This window comes from Pteropus vampyrus, unplaced genomic scaffold (assembly GCF_000151845.1).
Source record: "Pteropus vampyrus isolate Shadow unplaced genomic scaffold, Pvam_2.0 Scaffold101, whole genome shotgun sequence".
In the NCBI taxonomy this organism is placed as follows: domain Eukaryota; kingdom Metazoa; phylum Chordata; class Mammalia; order Chiroptera; family Pteropodidae; genus Pteropus; species Pteropus vampyrus.
Window position 1 is genome coordinate 6846509 of NW_011888882.1, and position 22808 is coordinate 6869316.

Below are 22808 nucleotides of genomic sequence, written 5' to 3' on the forward strand. Positions count from 1 at the left end.
GTCTCATTTAAACTAATTATGTAGTACAACTTATAAACTTAAGCAATGATATATAAAAATTCAATACATAAACTTCTGCATATTTTAAGCTTTTTACAATTTAGGTATAACATAAATGCAGAAAAGTACACAAATTATAAATGTCCAACTCAATCAAGAAATAAAACATCACTAGCACCTCTGAATACTCACTAGTATATTCTCTTCTACCTCCCCAAAGGTAACCAGTATCCTGATTCCAGCACCATAGAATTTTGCCTGTTTTTAGAACTTTGTGTAAGGGGAATCATACGATATGTACTCTTTTATGATCATGTTCCTTCCTGTTCGTGAGATTCATCCATCCATGTTGCATATAGTTGCAGTTTGTTGATCGTATCCACCATGCGAATACACTACAATTTCTTGATTCATTCTACTATTGATGGACATTTGGGTTGTTTCTAGATATTAACTCTTTCAAATAATGCAGCCACGAAACTTTTGCATGTGACTTTTAGTGCCCACGTGCACATGTTCTCATTGGATATATACATAGAAGAAAATGCTGGACCAGAGGGTAAGAGTATGCTCAGCTTTAGTAAATACTGCATTTTCCAAGGAGATCATACAACTTATACTCCCACCAATAGTGTAACAGCATAAAGAAACAATTAATTTTTGAACACTGACCTTGTATCCAACAGTCATAGAAACTCTTCTTAATGTAATATTTTTGCATACTGATTTTCAGGGTAATACTAAAGATGTTCCCTATATTTCATAAGTATGTTACATTGTTTTATATAACAAAAATGTACACTTAAGGTTTAGCAAGACCCCTGAAAATTCAATATGTATTTTGATTCAACCTAACAAATATTGGGCACTACATGCCAGGCACTTCCCTGGTTACTGGAGATATAATAATGAATAAAATACAGCTTTAGCTCTGACAGTATGATTAGTATTCAGATATTTACCTCATGTTATCATTTTCTTCTGCTCCTAATCATGGACAAAATTTTTCAGAATTGATAAGTCCTCTGTTAATTGTCTAACTGTGTGATTTTAGCTTGTTACTTAACCTCTCTGGATACCAGTTTTCTCCTCCATAATATAAAGGAATTGAATTATGATCCTTTTCAGCCTAAAATTCTTAACACTATTGCTGAAGTTCTCTCACTGCAGACCGTGGGCAAATTCTTAACACTATTGCTGAAGTTCTCTCACTGCAGACCATGGGCTCTTTGTCACGACACATACCTTCTATGTTCAGAATAAGAGAACAAAAGTTCAAAAATTCCACCATCTGTAAATATTTTGGTAATTACACTTTAGCAATAACCCTTTGCTGACTCAATATGTACAAAAAAATCCAATAAAATTCCCAGAGCATCATACTTCAACTCCACATGATTTCTTGTCATTTATTTATTTATACCCTGCTGTGTTCTAGAAGGATTAATATGGCTTCTTAAAAAGATATTATCTTGCTATTTGTAAATTCAATTTCACCGTTTAATTTTCAATGTTAGCTAATACACAAGTAAAGAGTAATTTGACAAAAGCTAACAAAGTTTTAATTGCATAGAACTTTTGTTCCATTTCTAGGAGTCTATCCTACAGAAACATTGACTCATGTGACTAAAATACATTTGTAGACAGATTTTTAAAGCATTATTTGAAAAGTAAAAAACTAGAATAAACCTAAGTATACAAAAATAGCAGATTATTTTAAAAATCAAAGCACTATAGACTAGTGGTTACCAGTAGGGGGTGGGGGGAGGGGGGAGGTAGACGGAGTAAAGGGGGTCAAATATGTGGTGACAGAAAGAAATCTAACTATGGGAGGTGAACACACAGTGTAAATATATATATGCCTTACTGTTAAAGTGCAGATGAAACTTATTGGATTTCGTTAACCAATGTCACCACAAAAATAAATAAATAAATAAATTTTAAAAAGAAAAAAAAGATGAGTGAATTGGGGAAAATAAATAAATTAATTAAATTAAATAAAAATCAAACCAGCCATTTAAAAGAATGACACTTAGGTTGATTCCATGTCTTGAATATTGTGAATAATGCTTCAAGGAACATGGGAGTGCAGGTATCTCTTCGAGACAGTGATTTCATTTCCTTCAGATATATACTCATAATTAGAATTGCTGGATCATATGCTAGTTCTATTTTTAATTTTTTTAGGAACTTCCTTACTGTTTTTCATAGTGACTGCACCAATTTACAGCTCCATCAACAGTGTACAAGAGTTTCCTATTTTCTACATCTTCTCCAACACTTAATCTTGTTTTTTTGTGGGCAGCCATTCTAACAAATATGAGGTGATATCTCATTGTGTTTTTAATTTGCTTTTCTCTTATGATCAGTGATGTTGAACATCTTTTGATGTACCTGCTTGCCATTTGTATGTCTTTGGGACATACAGTTCCTGTGCCCATTGTTTGAAATCTACTATTACTGTATTGTCTATTTCTCCTTTCAGATCTGTTAGTATTTGCTTAATATATTCAGGTTCTCTGATGTTGGGTGCTTATATATTTGTGATTGTTATATCTTTAGATGAAGTGACCCCTTTATCATTATATAATAATCTGTTTGCCTCTTGTTGTAGTTTTGGACTTAAAGTCTATTTTGTCTAATATATATATAGCTATCCCTGCTCTCTCATGGTTTCCATTTGCATGGAATTATCTTTTTCTATTCCTTCACTTCTAACCTATGTGTTCTTAAATCTGAAGTGAGTCTCTTGTAGGCAGCACATAGTTGTCTTTATTTTTTTAATCCATCCAGACATCCTATGCCTTTTGATTGGAGAATTTAATCCATTTATTTACAGTAATTATTGATAGTAAGGACCTACTAATGACATCTTATTAACTGTTCTCTGGCTGTTTTGTAATTCTCTCATTCCTTTCTTCTTCTCTTGCTGCCTTTCTTTACGAACAGATAGATGATTTTCCACAGTGGTATGCTGTGATTTCCTTCTCTTTACCTTTTGTGAATCCACTCTAGGTTTTTGCTGTGAGGTTACCATGAGGCTTACATAAAATACAAAAACAGTTTATTTTACAATAACAACTTCAACTGCATTTAAAAACTGTACCCTCTTACTACCCCTTCCTTTTTTGTTTTTGATGTCAAAATTTACCTATTTTTATATTGCATATTCATTAACAAATTATTGTAGCTATAGGTATTTTGAAACTCTTGTCCTTTAACCTTTATACTAGAGTTAAGTGGTTAATATATCACCTGATATTACAATATTAGAGTCTTCTGAATTTGACTAAAGATGGACCTGATTTATGATGATTCTACTTACAGTTTTTCAACTTTACTATTGTGTGAAAGAAATATGCATTCAGTAGAAACCATACATCAAATTCTAAATTCTGATCTTTTCCTGGGGTAGCAATACATGAACGATATTCTTCTGTGATGCTGGGTAGCAGCAGTGAGCCCCAGCTCCCAGTCGGCCACACAATCATGAGGATCAGCAATCTATATCTACAGCATACTGTGTGCCAACATTTTCTGGATATTGCGTTTTGTGTTTTCACATCCTACCATATCTACAAAATTCCCATGTGTGTCTCCTACTTCTGGTGAGAAGGGAAGCAATTACTCTTGAGATGAAACTCAAGATAACTGCTGAACCGTAGGATAATATAAGTGTTCTGAGCATATTTAAGGTAGGCCAGGCTAAGCTATGTTTGGTAGGCTAGGTGTATTAAATGTATTTTCAACTTAATATTTTCAATTTACAACAAGTTATCGATATGCAACCCCATCATAAATCAAGGAGCATCTGTTCATAGTTATCTTTACTGGTTTGTTGTATATTTTTATGTTTTCATGTTACTAATTACTGTCCTTTCATTTCAGCTTAAAGATCTCCTTTCAGCATTTCTTATAAGGCAAGTCTAGTGATGATGAACTCCCTCGTCATCACTTTTGTTTGTCTGGGAAAGGTTCAATCTACATTTTATTTCTGAAGGATAACTTTGCTGGATAGAGTATTCCTGGTTGGATTTTTTTTTTTTTTTTTAATTTCAGCACTTTGAATTTATCATCTTACTCTCTCTTGGCTTGTAACATTTCTGCTTAGAAATTTGCTGATTGCCTTATAAGGGTCCTTTACAAGTTACAAGTTTCTTTTCTCTTGCTGCTTTTAAGATTCTCTGTCTTTGATTTTTATGGTTTTATTATAATGTGCCTTGGAGAGGATTCTTTAAGTTTGTTTAATAACCTATAGCTTCATAGACTTAGATACCTAAATCTCTCCCCAGATTTGCAAAGTTCTTTGCCATTATTTCTTTAAATAAACTTTCTTCCCCTTTTCATTCTCTTCTCCTTCAGGAACCCCAATAATTGACAAGTTGGTTTTTGTTTTGGTGGTATTCCACTGATTACGTAGGCTTTCTTCACTCTTTCTCATTCTTTTTTCTTTGTTCTCCTCTGACCGGATGCTTTTAAAGTTCCTGTCTTCAATGTCACTGATTCTTCTTGATCAAGGTTGATGGTGATGCTCCAGTGCATTTTTTTCCATTTCATTCACTGTATTTTTCAGCTTCAGAATTCCTATTTCTCTTTTGGTCACTTTTTGTTAAGCTTCTCATTTTTTTTATTGTCTTCCTGATTTTGTTAAATTGTCCTTGTGTTTTCTTGTGCCACTGAATTTCCTTAAAACAGCTATTTTGAATTCTTTATGAGGCAAATTGCAGAAATCCATGTCTTTGGGGTCAGTTATTAGAAGATTATCGTAATCCTTTGGTGGTGTCATGTTGCCTTGATTTTTCACATTCCTTGAAGTTTTGCACTGCTGTCTTCACCTTTGAAGTAGCAGTAAACTACTCCAGTCTTTACTAATTGCTTTCAGAGAGAAATACCATCAGCCATGTTAGGTATCCTAGGGCTTCTCACATCTTCTATGGATAAACCTGCTCCATGATTCTTGCTCTTTTGTGGCAGAATTGTTAAGCTTGTATGCCTTCTCTTGATCCCACAATGCACTAGGCCAAGTGCTGACAGCCTTCCTTTTGTTTTTCCAAAGGTGGCACTAAAGCTCAAGTTTGTGTACTCCCCCTGGCCCAGAACATGCTCACTAGTCGTATGCCAAAGCTCACTCTCACCACTGCCATCAGAGGACATCTAGGGTACCAGCTGTAGAGTGTGAGTATGTGTGTGTGTGTGAGGGGGGGGAGGGTACACACAGTGCTGAGGATGCCATCTGGCCAGCTGAGGGAATCTGTGGCTCATGGCGGGGCTTCTGGATGATGTCTATGAAGCAGTTTGTAGGATCTGCTTCCCTTTAATGTCCTCTGAGAGTCCTATCTGCTGCTCCCCCAGCATCTTCCAGCCCTCCAGCCATGCAACTCATGATTCAGTACTCCGGATCAGGCAAAAAAGAAATGAGCCTCTTTGGCAGCATCCTGCACAGCTGCAGAAGCCAAATGATCATTCACATCCTCGTACTTTCCCCAGTGAGAGAAATCACAGGGCAAGAAGATCTCTTTTGGCCCTAGGCTGTGCTGCCTTAGGTGATGACTGATTCAGGTAAAGTCCAACTGCTCCTCTTACCCTCTCCAATGTGTCCAAACTTGTTTTTTTTTTTCCTCCAATGGTATGCTGAAAGTTTTCCACTAGAAACCTGTACATCTACAAAGGCTCTCTCATCCTTGGGTGCTTGTGCAAGACAGTATGTTTCCAGGGACTCAGAGACCAAGGCTGAGAGCTGCTGGAGCTGGTTCACAGGCCACTGCAGGGTCCACAGCCAGGACCAAGGTCTGTATGCATATTACCTTACACACAAGTGGGCAAGCCTCCTCCTGGATCCCTTGGTGTATAGTGCTGGATCCAACAGCTCCCACAAAGGCACTTCTGTCTATGAATGGATGCCAAATCGTTGGGCAGGGGCGAGGGGCACATAAACAAGAGATGTCTTATTCAGCCATGATGCTGATGTTACTTCTCCACATCAAATTTTTAACAGTGGCTACTCCTGAGGAGAGAATTAAAAATGAGATTGGGATGGAGGGTAGGAGAAAATGGGGAAAGGAAGAGTAGTGAAAGTGGAGTTTTGATATTTATTATATACACATTTATGTGATGATTGGATTTCTTTAACTTAACATGCATTCGTTTATCATTCATGAAATTTTATAAAAGGAAAGGTCTTAGAAAACTTCATGTATTATCCCCAAATAGTGGTGCTTGAAAAAAGCTGATAGCTATCTTATTGAAATCACAGCCATTATACATTTCCAGCTCTGTCATAACAAACAGAATTTTAATTAATATTCTATTCTTCTCCCACTGTTTACTTTATGCAAGAAAACCAGAGTCCTCATTCCTGAGGTTAAAAAAAAAAAAAAAGAAAGAAAGAAAAAGAATGTAAAAAAATGTAAGAATAATATATCACGGAAAGATGTTGATGCAAGTACCTTTTAAGAATTTTTTTATAACTATGCTACCAAATGCATAACTGCAGTTCCTATAAGCTTTCATTTTCTCCACAAAAGGAACTGTGCAATACATCTCCAGACAAACAGGAACTTCACACCAAATATGCAGCTTTACAAAATCTATTTTTTCAAAATCCAGTAAATTTACCCACAAGATTTTTCCTTCTTCTATACAAATAATCTGAGGTAAACAATAACTTAACTTTTCTATCTAAAAAAATATATCCATACTATAAATATACAAAGTCCATACTGCATGCAATTCACTTACATTATAATCACAACTTCTAGAATAATAAAGAAAAACTAAATCTCAATAAAATATTTAGCTTAAAAAATAACCTGTCTAGTTTTGGAGACTTGGTTATTAAGACTTTTAGTATCCAGGATAGCATTTATAAATATTCTAAACTCTGGTTCTGCTCTTTCTTCAATGTATTTGCTTGAGTTTTTGTCATTTCACTGTTCATTAACACTTTTATCTAAAGATGAAAAGAGGAAGATAAAGATGAATTCAGCCAATCTTGCAACTTATTCTTATCTCTGATAAAAGATCTGAAGAGCAAATTTTAAGCTATTGGCTAAAACAAGATTTAGATATCTCTATATATTTAACTTATCATTGTGTATGACTAAAGGTACATTAATAAGGTAGATTATACTTTTATAAAAGAAAGATAAAGAATTGCTTATTGATAAAAGCAATTGAGAATATTATTAATTCTACCCAAAGATCTTTAAGAGTATAACATGTGAATATAATGAATATACAATGTTAAAATGCGCACACGCGTGCACGCGCACACACACACACACACACACACTGTGCAACATAGTTTGGTGGCATGAATTCCCAACAAAAAGCAGGAAATCTGGGCTCTAGATCGGGCTCTGCCCCTAGGTGGGCAATCTTAGGCAAGATGATCTTAGGGAAGAGCCTCAGTTGCCTCCACTGTACAACAAGGTGGTGGCATGAATGTTTCTAAGGTTCCTTCAAACTCTGACACCCTGTGAGTACACACACATACACACACACTTTTATTTACAGGCAAGCCTGGTACTCACTAGCACATACCAGTATGGTGTGACTGACTGTTCATAGCCCAGTGTCTATTCTGATGGACCTGTCAATAGAGTACCACTTGTCAGAGTTTGAATAACCACCCTGATTTAGTCACTCCACTAAATTATGAAATGTCTAAGATGTACAATCCCATGTTTGCACTCTGCCTTCCACATATAATGAGGATATTCCTCATTGTTAAAAAGGCTCTCTCAATCTCTGTTTATAAGTTAGAGTACAGTCCCTTTCCTATTACATTTTCCCCCCCTCAAAAAGTGTTTCTACATATTCCTTGCTCTATATTTCTCAGCTCTCACTATTCATAATTTATTTAGTTATTCAGGTAACTTCTCCCACTAAAACCATTTTTAGTTTTCTTCCTCTGCCCTTCCATTCTCCCTAAGCCTTGTCCAATTTTCCCAGGAAAATCCTCACTTCATTCTAGTTAGAGCAAAACAAAATCATAAGCATGATTATTTATTAAACCGAAAGTGATGGCAGTGCTACAACCAAATGAAGAAAAGAAAAGGCATAAATTTCATCAACCTCTGAGATTTGTAGACACACACAGAAGTCCATTCAGAATTCATATAAATTTTCATTTCATTCACTCATCCTTCACAATCGCCAGCATTACAAAAAATAGAAAACTTATAAAAAACAATATATTAAATTAAAACCACAAATTTTAAATAATTGTTAGTACTGTAATCTCCCAACACACAGTTAATCACTCTTTGCCCATCTATATTGTAGTATATTTTTCTATACTGTATTATTATTATTTGTTGGTGTGTCTATTTCCTCTACTAGAACACCCTCACTTCCTTGATGGCAGGATTCATCTCAGGACAATATTCATCACTGTAATCCTAGTGACTAAGCACTTAATAAATGCATGTCTAAATTTGAATATTTTTTTTGTTATTTATCTTAGAAAGGTATAATAGTGGAGCAACTTGGAGCATCTAGGCTTTTGTACACTACCTAGCCCAGGGCTTAACACCACATTTAGAACAATGGGGGAGAAATCTATCATAGTTCAAAAGAAATATTTATGAGTAAATTTCTGAAATAATAATTTTGAATATTTGCAGTTTAATAAGAGCCTTAGCCATCTTGTAATTGAATTCATCATTTACAGATGAAAAAAATGTAAACTGAAGTGGATTCAAGAGACGACCAAAGCCAGTGGCAGAGCCACAATTGCCTTCTTAATCCATTATTTTTTCTGCTGTATCATGGGAAAACCACATAAATAAGTACAATATGACTGTGTGGTTTCTTCTACTTTCAGTTTTTAAGAATTTCAGAGATCGATGTTACTTTAGACATTATATTAGCTTATTCAATTAATCAATTATATCTTTATATGAATCTTAGCAATCATTATTTTTTATTGGCTTAGGAATACACTATAATACACGATAAGTACTACCACATGTCTTTAAAGACAAATAATAAAGTTTAATAAAAACAAAAATAAGTTGAATACTGACTACTGATATTAAAAGTACATTATGATTATATATTAAAAAGTCCTTTCTAAGATTCTAATTTAAGTGCCAGTCCACATTTGTTCTTATTAATTTTATGTTTGTGTGTAATTCAGAGAGGACACTATCTCAACAACTTGTGCATACTATTTAACACCAACTTAAAAATAGCAAGTGTAGACACGATCAATAGTAAATAATATACAAAGTATTTTGTACTAAGCACCCCTAATACACTATAATTTTGAGAGAGAGAGAAGCTAAATTCACCATGGCAAAAAAAGATTTCTTGGAAGTCTTGAAGCCTCAAAAACTTAGCCAAACTATTGTTCAATGTGCACAGAGTTTGTGTCTTCATGCTCAGATGTTGTTGAAACAGCAGACTTAAAAGAAATAATGTCAATGAATCCTACCAAGCACTATACATGACCTCTGGGGTAATTAGCAATCATTCAAAAGCAACAAGACTAAAATGTTCTATTCTTTATTACTGTCAGCTCTTATCTTGATCAGCATTTTAATAAAGATGGTTCGTTTCTAAGACAGTTTCATGAATCAGTCATAATTACATTCTGACATGCAGTGAATAGTAAAGCAAAACTAAATATCACTTCATCAACCTTTCTAACCTTTATGCAAGTATTAACTGTAAATAATTTTTACACAATCCTACAACAGAAAATCTGCATATTTCTTAGCTTTGTACATACTTTACCCCAAATGAATTTCCTGTGACCTATACCTGAAAAACACAATCAGCCATAATTATCCAGTTTTGTGAGATGTTCAGGTGTTGCCTTTCAGAGTTCAAATCAACTTCAAGTATAAAAGGCTACTTTATTCTACAAATGGCACAATATGCAAAATGGGTTAAGTAGCCAAAAGCATCTCAGAGCATTGTGGCTTGAAAGAAGTCTATCCAGAATCAAAACGTCAGAATAAAAATACACTAAAGCAAAGCAACACTTACAAAAATAGATTCATAAATTACACATTAAGGAATGGACCACTGATAACTACAGCATAAAGTCTTATAATTAAAATGTGTTAAGTATTAATTAGAAGGAAATCTGAGTACTTAAGTATCTGAGGGGTAAATTTTTTTAAAAATATAATTCCAAAATAGCTAGAGGAGAGGGCGAAAATTTATCAGAAATATAAAACTTACTTACAGATATTATTTTGATATGGAAGATAATGTGTGAACTGTTTTAGCCCCCCTACCAAAATACATGATTTACTTTAGAATTTTGAAATAGTTAATTTCTCTTCTTAAAAATATTTTAGATAGTCAAAGTGAACATAATTCTACTACCAGAATAAACATACTGCATTTTAGGTGATTTACTGTTTCAGGTCTTAGAATATTTCAAAATAAATGCAATGCTTTCTCAAGAATAATTTCTTGTCTTCCCAATAGTAGATACAGATTATCCACACAGAAGTAGGTTCCCAAACCTGCATTCCCACTATGTCTCTCAAGTAAGTAAAGTTTATGGTAAGTCTACTGAGTAATATTTTTAACCAAATTGATTTCCATTTAAAAACTTAACTACAGTGAAATAGGAACACTTTTTACTTTGCGTAATTTTAATGTGAAAAATAAGTTCTTTCAAAAACCAATCTAAAATCATTTTCTATATGTTTTCTTACACGTTTTATTATAAAATAACCTTACTAGAATGTTAACAATGAGGCAAAAAGGAATATAGCAAGAATCTTTTTCCTATGAGATTAAAAACACAAAAATGTATAAGTCTTTTATGGGATAATTTTTGTTTAACTCTTCTCTTTAGCTTTCTTATTATTCCTTACCATTATTCTCTTCCCTTATTGGAGTTTCAAGCAAAAAAAGAAAGAGAAGTGTTGATTTAAGAAAACAGATTTCCCAGAAAGAAAAAAAACTGTGATTAAGATTTAAACAAAAGCTAAAGATGGCTTCCTCTGAGCACTGATGAGGTCTGCTACCTCATTACTAACAACTAAAAACTTGTGATGCATTTTGTTTCAAGAGAATCCAAAAGTCCTTGCTATAAAGCAGACAGGAGGGTGCAGAGTCCATTCACTCTTTCTGTATCACAACCATTATGTAAGAAGTATAAAACACTGCCTTTATGCTGCCAAGCCACAATGACTCTTCCTACATCAAAGGATTTTCACCACTAGGGTTTTTTCTTCAAAATTTATTCAAGCTAAGGGCAGAGAGACAACAATTCATACACGCTAATTACGTCTAATTATCTATTCCCTTTTCTGACCAGCTTCGGCCAGTGTTATTTGCTATCTGGATTTCTCACAACCTCCCTTTGCCCTGTCCATCCAGCCCAACAGTGAAGGCTTTGAAGAAAACAGTCGTGGCTTTTTAGAGTTTTCTCAATATAGGGTTCAAGCAAATTAAATAATTATTCTGTTAGTTTTGACACATTTATGCTTTAAATATGAGGACCTCTTGGTTAATTTGGCAAATTCCTCACATCTCTTCATGGTTGGAATCATAGTAACACCCTCTCATATAGGAGCTTCTCCTCATGCTTTCTTTTCATGATCTAAATGAAACGTTTATTGGATTAAAGTTCTTCTCTGCAGACCTTCATGGTGGCCTATGACAAAGAGCTTAAAAGTTCTATTAATTGGCTTGAGTTTTCAGGGAGGGGAAAGGGAGAATTTTATTTCACATTACATCACTAGCCAAGAAAATTACCATGTGTAATTAAACTAATTTATCTCATGAGTCAAAGAAACAACTAATTCATATTTAAGACACACTTCCTTTAAACCATTTTTGTCATCATAGAATTGATTTCTTATAATTTAACCAAAAATAACTATTTATTATTGTAAAAGAATTCAAGACCTAAACGGTACATATTTTACATATAAGCACTAGCTTGCTATATTCCAGTTTGAAACAAATATTATATATTTTATATATAATTATACAAATATAGATATATAATTTACATATTTCATGGGAAATCTTTATTTTCATTTTATATAAGACAACTACAGAAAATATTATGTTAAAAGGCATACACCCAAAATTACTTTTCCACAGGAAAGCCCTGACTAATACAAGGTGTATATTCTGGTATGAAGAAAGACAAGAATTACATTTTAAATCCACATCACAGCAATTTTTATTCTAGATATTCAGTCATTTTAAGGAATCAGCACAAAACATCATCACAAATAAAGTTTAATGCCTATACTATAGACGATATTCTTAAATATATTTTCTCAAACATATACAAAATAAGTTAGTTTATGAAAATATCGAGTAGATTTCCTTAATTTATTGAGCCTAAAACTTGGTAATTATGACCTTTTTGCAAGTCAAATATTCATTTTTATATCTTAAAATATTAAATACTACAATTCAAATGAACACTTTAGTGGTTTGTGAGGTAAAGCCACAACTCTTTTCAATTCAGGAGTTTAGTCTACTACTTTTGTTCTGTCTTTTGCTTCTTTCAATCTTTATTGAAAAGCCAACTCATAATAAGTAAAGACATTATCACTCTAACAAAGGGTTAATCCCTGCTAGGCTGACTCAGGTGACAACACAGTGGAGGTCAGTGGGGTTGACACTGACCTCAAAGGCTGATTCTGATTATTTAGCCCTGTGAAAGCTCTTGTATTGAAAGTTATAACGAACAAACTGACAAATCAATTTCACCAATGAAATGAAAATTGTTTCAGGAAAAAATGGCAAATTCACATTTAGCAAGTCTATAAATCCTAATGCAGGTGGCTGGACAAAGACTGAACATTGAAGCATTTTATCTAAGGGTTATAAACAAATTTTCTAAAGTTTGTAACTAGAGATCACACCATGGGAATATTCTCAAAGAGTTCACTATATGTAACAGATTCCTTTGAAAAAATTCCCCAGGAAACAAAAACACAAAGGCTAATACAGAGCTTAATTTTTTTAAAGTTTTAGATGAAGGATGCACAATAATTGAAAAACATGAACAACCAAGTAGAAGAAATGAAGTCATTACTTGAACATTAAACAAATATTATAAAAACAGTAATAATAACAAAACTGTTACTACCTGAGATTATAAAATACTTTTATATGTTGCATATTTAAACCCAACAGATGTTAAACCAAATGGACACTCTTTATCAAGAACAAGAAAATTCATATTTATAACAGTTTATGCAAGTACCTTATTTTTCTCTAACTTCATCATCTGACATTCATCAAAGAGAAAATTATACTGTAGAATGCTTTGTTGGTTATTTTTGACCAGCTTACAGTTATCATCTTAGTAATCTATTAATTATCTTACTAATTTAATTTTAAACAGAAATAAAAAAACTTAAAAAGATAGCTTGCTAAAATGTTACTGTGAATGAGAGTTAAAGAGCTACATGACTGATAATTAAATCTATCACTCTGTGGCAAAAACACTACGTACAATATTGCACAGGAACATTTCCCGTGGGGCGATTATTTTAGATGTGTCCATACTGTTAAACTAAGAAAATCATTAAAAAAAAGTTAATGAAATTCACATGAAGAATTTTTTTAACTCTGAAAGTTATAAATAGCATTTTTCTCTTTCAGGGCTCATTATGGAATGAATCAAACACTTATGTAAGTGTAAGTAACAGAGTGAATAGATTTTTACCCAAATAGAAAATACCTGTTCAAAACATTATAGATTGCTAGAACTTGATCGGGTGAGAATAGTAATGCTTGCCAGGCAATTCATTTATCAAGAATGCCAATAACAGCCCATTTTATTTAACCTAAAAACCCATCCTTCTGATCAAAATACCAACTGGTCCTCTTTTCCTTTCAATCACAATAGTTTTAAATAATGCTTACCATGTAATGAGATTTTGTTCAAGGTATATTATTCAGTAAATACATTTAAGACATGTTATTCTTTTTAAATGTAAAAATTTAAGCTATTTCTAAGAAAGTTAGTCCTAACAAAGTGAATATGTCTCAAGTTACTGAATTATTTGAAATTGATACTAAACCACCCTCTTGTATTTTGGTTCACCAAGCTTCCTTCCTTCTGTTAATCATTTATCCAGCAAGCTCTTAAAATGCCACTTTCTCCAATATCTACTAATGAAATCTTTGCTGACACTTGATTTCCATCGCTATATTCCTTAGCATTCTGTAGTTAACTCAATTATAGAAGTTCACACATATGAAAAAACATTATTGTCTGACTTACAGACCAGAATAAAACAATATTTAATCTGAATTAATGATCATCACCAATGTTTTCTTACCATAATATCTTGTTTATAAGTTATTAGTTTTGACTGGTGGTATAAAGCATTAAAGTAGTTCATTCAGGAAGCTTCATGAGGACTATAATCTTTAAATTATCATATATCCACAAAATAATCTGCAGGCTTAGAGTTCCATGACAGTTTAGCTGATAAATGGCCACATCCTTTTTTTTAAGATAGTAAAACTATTCCATTCTATCTTATCCTATCCTATCCTATCCTATCCTACCCTATCCTTTCCTATTCTATCCTATCCTTTCCTATCTTCAGTCCAGCTTGATTTTTTTCCCACTGATTTTTCTTTTATGAAATTGTAGGATTCTTTCTTTATCCTTGAAGTTCAGTTATGCACCAGAAAATGTATTATTGTACTATTTTATCTTTACGTGCTTTTTTATAAATATGAATTATGTGAATGTTTGATCTCTATTTTCTGCTTTCCATATCTAGCATCTTCTCTGTAATAGTTTTCATCTCTATTTTATTTTTTATCTCTGACTATTCATTTTGTGTGATTTTTTCTTAAGTCTGGTCTCCTTATCGCTGACTTTATTTTTAGCAGCGTTGATTCTTTAACATGATTTTTCTAAGATGCTTTTCACTTTTTAATGGGTCCACTCTCACATTACCTATGGGCATTATACTACACTATCAAAAGTGGTTTGAAAATATCATTCTAAGTAAGTAAATTATATCTCCTCATGTAACTGTACATTCATTTAGTTAATGATCTCTCTAAACATAGGGAAGATGTGCAGATCACTGTTTTTTTAATAGTTACCCTATTTACATTTTTGTACTTAATGGAAAAATATGGCCCAAGTTCCTGAATTACAAAAAATTCCTGCCTTCTTCTTCTTTACAATTAAAAACTAAGAAAGAGTCTTACACTTTTGACCAAGGCACAGTAGTTGGAACTCATTTTTCCCTCCTGCTATAAAGCACTAACACAAAACAGATAAAACATCTGATATCAGACATACGTAGCAAAGGATAAGTAGCAAAGGATAGTAATCCCTGAGATGTGGGAAATAAATTAGGCAAGCAAGCATTACATTTTCCCTGGCTTTCTGTCTAGAGGCACTTTTTAGACTGTAGCACAGTAGTCTCAATAAGTTGAGGAGAAAGTGATCAGAGTTTTGGGAAGCTGAGGCAGTTGGAATTTGCATGGTAGAGTTCAGCACAGGAGGAAGCTATACAGAGAGAGTTCCAGATATCTGCATAGAGAAGTCTATAATCTTTGGCTATAAATTAAATTGCACATGCATAGGCAAAGAAAATTTACGCAAAGCTGACAGACATAGCATTTTGAATAGTCACAGTAGAGAGACTTCAGTAAACAATAAGGGGAAAATAGTCCTAAAATAAAGGCTACTCTTGACACCCTAACGAAGCTTAAAACAAGCCTCAAAAGGATCAAGTTTATCTGTAAGACACTTAACCACTTGCTGAAATAAAATTCAACACCCTTAAAGGAAGTATCAGGGACTGAATTAATAATCACAATGTCCAGCATCCAGTTACAAATTACTAAACAAAAAAGAAACAGAAAAATAGGACTCACAACCAGGAAAAACATCAGACTATAGAAACAAAATCAAAAACGACATTGATGATGGAATTAGCAGATGAGCACTTTTATTTATTTTTCTGATTTGTTAGTTCGTTTATTTTGTTCTTTAGGTTCCACTTTTAATAAACTAAATTCTGCTCTGGGAAGATAGAGCAGATGCACTTTTCCCTATTCCTCCTGCCATGTACTATTTAAAATCCTGAAAATTATAAAGAAAACAACACAAGAAGACAATGAAAAGTGGAAGGAAGGAAGGAAGGAAGAAAAGTTAGTAACCCCAAAATCTGAGAAACAACAAAATGGTGAGTTCCCTGGTTTTCTTTTTGAGTCGTAGATCCCAGACTTGGAGTTGTAGAAGCCAGAAACCCAGAAATGCCAATGAACACAGAAAAATGAGCCCCAAAAGCCTGCTTTCTTTAGCCAAAGGACCAAGAAAATGGCAGTCTAACAGAGAAAAAACTTTAGACAATAACTGTTCCATTGCAGCAAACACCATAAACTCAAACACACACAAAAAAACCCCTAAGGCGTGACTACCTTCACTCATTCCAGCGAAGGCTAAGAAAAGCCTACAATTATACTCTCACAAGGCTGTAAGGAGGCACCTCAACACTTATACCAGGGTAATGTCAAAGAAGGCCAAGTAGGGAGCTGGAACTTTCATCTCTGCCAGCCAGTAATGAGCATCATCTCACTCCCACGATGTCTGTGGAGATGAGAACCCTTCCACCAGTAGTAGCAGGGAGCACCCTTGACTCAGGTGTCAGTGGAGGCCAGATAGGCAAGTAGGACTTCTACCTATATCTGGCAGTAATGAAATAGTGCCTCTCCTTCTCCTGCCACGATGATGTCAAAAATAACCAGTTAAAACAGAAAGTTTAAATTATGATCTACAAATAAGATCTACAAATGGCCAATAAGCACGTGAAAAGATGTTCAACATCACTAATCATTTGAGAAATGCAAGTCTAAAACAATGAGATACTATTTCATACCGATTAAGATGACTATTAAAAAAAAAGAAAGGAAGAAAAGAAAAGAAAAAGTCTTGGAGAGAAAGTAGAGAAACTGGAAGCCTTGTACATTACTAGTGGGGATGTAAAATGGTGGAGCTGCTAAAGAAAACAAGAGTGGCAGTTCCTCAAAAAGTTAAACATAGAATTACCATATGATCCTGCAATTCCATGTCTTAAGTATATACATAAAAAATCTGCAAGTAGGGACTAAAACAGACATTTGCACACAAATGTCCACTGCAGCATTACTCACAACAGCCAAAAGATGGAAACAATTAAAATGTCCATCAACAGACGAATGGATAAACAAAATTATATAAATATATAATGGAATATTATTCAACCTTAAAATATAATGGAATTCTGACATTTGTTACAGCATGGATGAACCCTGAAGACATACATAATGAAATAAGCCAGATGCAAAAGCACAAATATTATATGATTCCATTTTTATAGGTACCTAGAAATGACAAATTCATAGAGATAGAAAGTAGAATGGTGGTTACTAGGATTTGGGGGAGGGAGAGAATGTGGACTAATTATTAAATGAGTACAGAGTTTCGGTTTGGAAAGATTAAAAAGTTCTGGAGATGGATGATGGTGACGGTTGTACAACAATGTAAATGTACTTAATGTCACTGAACTATACACTTAAATGGTTGAAGTGATAAATTTTGTTATGTATATTTTACCACAATAAAATATTGATAAAAAAATAATATACAAAGTCTCATGACAAATTATGATAATTTCCAAGTTTCATTTGAAAATCATTAATACCAAAAACCAGGAAGACCTCAAACTTAATGTAAAAAGACAATAAATAGATACCAACATCAAGATGACAAGAGATATTAGAAGAATCTGATAAAGATTTGAAAGCAGACATGATAAAAATGCTTCACCAGGCAATTACGACTATATTTGAAACAAAGAAGCATTACTATTTAGTAATAAAAATTGATTAGAAAAAGTATCATTTAAACTGGAAAGGAACCTGCAAAAGAATGAAACTAGACTGTTGCCTATCACCACACACCAAAATTAACTCAGAATGGATTAAGGACCTGAATATAAGGCCTGAAACTAGAAAATGCATAGAAGAAAACATAGGAACTAAACTCAGGGACCTTGGATTTAAAGAGGATTTTATGAATTTGACCTCAAAAGCAAGGGAAGTAAAAGCTAAAATAAATGAATGGGACTACATCAAATTAAAAAGCTTCTGCTCAGCAAAAGAAACCACTGACAAAGTAGAGACAATATCTGAATGGGAAAATATATTTGCAAGCAACACCTCCAATAAAGGCCTAATATCCAAAATATACAAAGAACTCATACGACTCAATAACAACAAAAAAACAAATGATGCAATGAAGAAATGGGCAGAGGACCTGAACACACACTTCTCCTTAGAGGACATACAAATAAATGGCCAACAAATTTTGAAAAGATGCTCAACATCGCTAGCTATTAGGGAAATGCAAATCAAAACCACAATGAGATACCATCTGTTAAAATAGCTATAATCCACAGGATGAGTAATAACAAGTGTTGGAGAGGACGCGGAGAAAAAGGAACCCTCATACACTGCTGGTGGGACTGCAAATTGGTACAGCCACTATGGAGGTTCCTCAAAAAACTAAGAATTGATCTACTATATGATCCAGCAATCCCTCTACTAGATATTTACCCCAAAGACTTGAAAACCCATATCTGAAGAGATATTTGCACAGTGATGTTCATAGCAGCATTATTCACAGTGGCCAGGACATGGAAGCAACCGAAGTGTCCTACAATAGATGATTGGCTAAAGAAGCTGTGGGACATATATACAGTGGAATATTACTCACCATAAGAAGAGATGAAATACTGCCATTTGCGACAACATGAATGGACCTCAAGATAATCATGCTAAGCGAAATAAGCTAGACAGAAAAAGTTGAAAATCACATGATATCACTTATATGTGGGGTATAAACTTAAAAGCAACAAATGAACAGGACAAACAAATAGAGACTCATGGACATGGACTACAGACTAGTGGTTACCAGAGGGTAAGAGGTAAGGGAGGAGAGGGGAGGTAGATGGCGTAAAGGGAGTCAAATATGTGGTGACAGAAAGAAATCTAACCATGGGAGGTGAACACACAGTGTAAATATATATATGCCTTACTATTAAAATGTACAGCTGAAACTTATTGGATTTTGTTAACCGATGTCATCTTAAAAAAAAATAAATTTTTAAAAAAGTTCCATTCACAAGCAATATTTAAGAATTTTAAATCTGTATGCAACTTATAACACAGCCACCAAATATTTAAGGTCAATGACAGAACTATAAGAAAAATAGACAAATTCACAATTCGAGTGGGAGATGTTTTCCATAAACCTCTCAATAACTGATGGGAAAAAATATATATAAATAAAGATTTCAACAGCATGTTATTAACAAATCTTACTTAATGAACATATTCTGTTATACATAGATATCACACAAAACAAATGGGGAGTACTTATTATTTTCAAGAATATGGAGAATATCTACCAAAATTTTCTGTATATTGGGCTATAACGCAAGTTTCAACAAATTTGAAAGAACTTAAGTCACACGATACATTCTCTGACCATGGTGCAAGTAAGCATTTGTTAAAAAAAATGGTAACAAAAACAGAACTACAAAATTCTCATAATTTGGAAATTAAGAAACATACTATAGCTAATCCATGGGTTAAAGAAGAAATCACAATGGAAATTAGAAAATATTCTAACTTGATAGTGAAAATAATATCAAAACTTCATGGGTGAAGCAATTTAGAGAAAAATAAACAGCCTTAGGAAAGGAGGTTTAAATGAGATTTAAAAAGTTAATCTCAGAAAATTAGAAAAAAAAACAGCAAAATAAATACAAAGAAAGTACAAGAAAAAACAAAACAGGAGCCTCTCTGCTTAAAAGGTAGTGTAAGGGTTGGGTTTTGGTTTTGTTTTGCTCTGCTTTTTTCAAGGACTTAGTCTAGGAAGGCTTCCTAGAGGAATTTCATCCTCTCTTATGGTAGAACAATATTTCATTGTATAACTATATCACATTTTGTTTATTCATCTGTTGATAGACCTATGGCTTATAACAGCATATTAATCTTCCTCATCATTCCTATCTTATAAAATATTGTTTACTAATAGCTTATATAAGTTTTTGTTATTTTTCTATACTACAAGCAACAAATCACAATGAATGACAAACTTGTTACCATTTGGTTTATAGAAGAAAACATAAAGGAAAATGGCTTTTGTATTGTATTTTTCCCAAAATAAATTTCTGTTTTATTTATAAACTCTTTTTATTAAACTTAAAAAAAAAAAAGATTCTCTATTTGTTTTAAGATTGACTTCTGCTATACACTTCTCTCAGATGGGCCAAAATGAAAGAGTAATACAGCATATGTGAATAGGCAAAATGTCATTTAAATTAATATGATACAACCTTCATGTGCCTACCAAAAAAGCTCCAAGAAAACTAGCTCGAGTGTACACTTCATCAGGCTGATGTTTTGTTAGATGTGAAAAGTATTTTCAATAAATAAGACATTCTAGATCTTTTCTCATCCAACCTGGTATTCAGTTTCCTGGGAATTTCAGTTCATGTTCAATTTCGAATTGTGTATTATTAACCAGTTCTTGTTCAATTCTAAATTTGAATTATTCATCTATTTGGTTTTCCTTCATCTCCAAAAATAAAATTAAGGGAAAAGGAAAAAAAAATTACATTTCATCTGGTCAATTTAGTTTCCTATTAATAAGGCTATTATATGTTGAAGTATGACAAATTACTGGCCAAAAATTAAAGTTTGGGGTTAAAACACAGTGCAGCTACTAAGTTCCCTAAGAACCTTTTAACATACTTCACTCTATGAGCCTTCTCTCCTTATGCTTTGTGTATTTTATGCTATAAGAAGATACTATTTTTAGTACCTATTTTTCTTAGTTTCCCTGTTTATATTTGGGTATCTATGTATACCACATTACTTTGTATTCCTGGTGTGGAGAAAACTGAAAATCTACCTTCTCCCCAAAGGCAAAACAGGAATATAAAGGGGAAAAAAATTACTAACAGCATAATTTTCAAAAAAGTTCTTTTCCCTACATCTATAAATATCTCAGAGAAATGAAAATCCTAAGAAACATAAAACTGATCTAGGAGACAGATGTTTGAATTCTCCTAAGTATAGTACAGGGAACAAAGTTTCACATCAACAAATGCAACTAAGGCATATCTCAAAAACACTGTCTGACTATATCTTTAGAATATCTGCAGATAAAATGTTTTAGTCCTTCTTGGTAAGAATTTTTGAAGTTTTAGTTTAGTTTTGTTTTGTTTTTAATATAACTTTATCCTTTCTACAGATATGTGATTATGGACTGGGAAAAATATGTACTTAAAAATTATGGGAATTATATTTTGGCACATAATTACGCTTCTTTTAAGTACTTACTACATTTTGATTTGTGTTATGGGTATTTATGTACATATTATATGCCCAACTAGATTATAAATGACTTGCAAACAAAATATATAGTCTATTTTATAATTATATTATTCATTATGCCTAATATAGCACTTTGCACATAGTAGGTTCTCAATAAATACTAGTAAAATGTGGAATTATTAAATAATCATATAAAAATTGCTTGAAATTAACAGTGAAAAGGGAGGCTATTTTATTCTTAATCATATTGTAATGAAGACTATTTTAAACTCTATGCAGTGATGATACACACAAATATTTAAACTATTTATGTGCCTCAACTTGACATAATTTCATAACTTGATGGCAATCACATTTAAATATATTAGAATATTTTTGTAATAATGCTACTCTAGAATAGCAACTTTAATAGCTGGGAAAACATGATAATGGCCATTAACCTGAAGGAAACAGGGAACATTAAACATTTTTTCAGAAATCAATGTGTAAGTTTAAACATTCCACTATAATATTTATGAGCAAACCTCAAATTAAAATTTATAAAATGGAAATTATCAAATGTTTCAGTTAGACAATAATTTAGACTATATTTTGTAATTTTTCCTGTGAATATATTAATGAACACTGTATAAAAAAGATTATTTTCTCCTTTAGTGTCTTTGACTATTACTATCAAAATATCAAAATGAATTCTGCTTGAATGCCATACCATGGCAATCTTACAAAAGCCCTTGATTATCAATCAATATGATATTAGTCAGTGAAGACAAATAAGTGGTTTTCCTTACCTTCAGGACAGATATGAATGGCACAAAGTTAGCTCTTTGCAATCCATTTTTATAGAGATCTGAAAGAAATTTTTGGTATTAGTTTTTTACTTACCCTAAATCGTAATGTTAGCTTATATTTTAGCCTGATAAATAAAGCTTTCTACTGATAAAAAAAAAAAAAAAAAAAAGATAAAGGAAGAAAAGAGAAGAAAAATAATCAAAATTGATTTCTAGTCTGGTACTTTATTCTTAATAAGAGAAAACACTAATAATCACAGAAATAAAATCAAAAGGCATTCAATCAAATTAGCTTCAAACTACAATAAATAGCAATAAAAGAATTTGGAAGATATCACAAATGATCCTAAATAATGACCCAATATAGAAAATGATATATTTAAAATTACTTAATATTTGGATATATAGAATTTAATGGAGAAAGGAATCATATTCTTCTTTCCTCAACAGATAATAGAAGTTCTTAGTACACAATTAAAAGTATGTAATAAGATAGCCTTTTAAGAAAACACATCAATAGACAGATCTGTGTATATATTTGTATCAAAATTAAATATTTGACATTAAGTTAAATGACATTAAGACCAATTTGCTTTAAAAGAAATTATTTAAAAATCAAAACTCTATTCTTAATAGGCTATAAATCTAATTCAGTTA

The 22808-nt window shown here is 32.7% G+C and overlaps 1 protein-coding gene across 2 annotated transcripts in view; it reads right to left on the reverse strand.

Annotated features, from left to right (window-relative positions):
* Positions 1-22808, reverse strand: part of AFG1L (AFG1 like ATPase) — a 128913-nt gene that overhangs the window by 59979 nt on the left and 46126 nt on the right. For both annotated transcript variants that reach the window (XM_011364857.2, XM_023533403.1), the window contains one exon: positions 22152-22210. In XM_011364857.2, coding sequence (XP_011363159.2) covers positions 22152-22210 — 59 coding nt within the window. The remainder of the gene's footprint in view (positions 1-22151; positions 22211-22808) is intronic.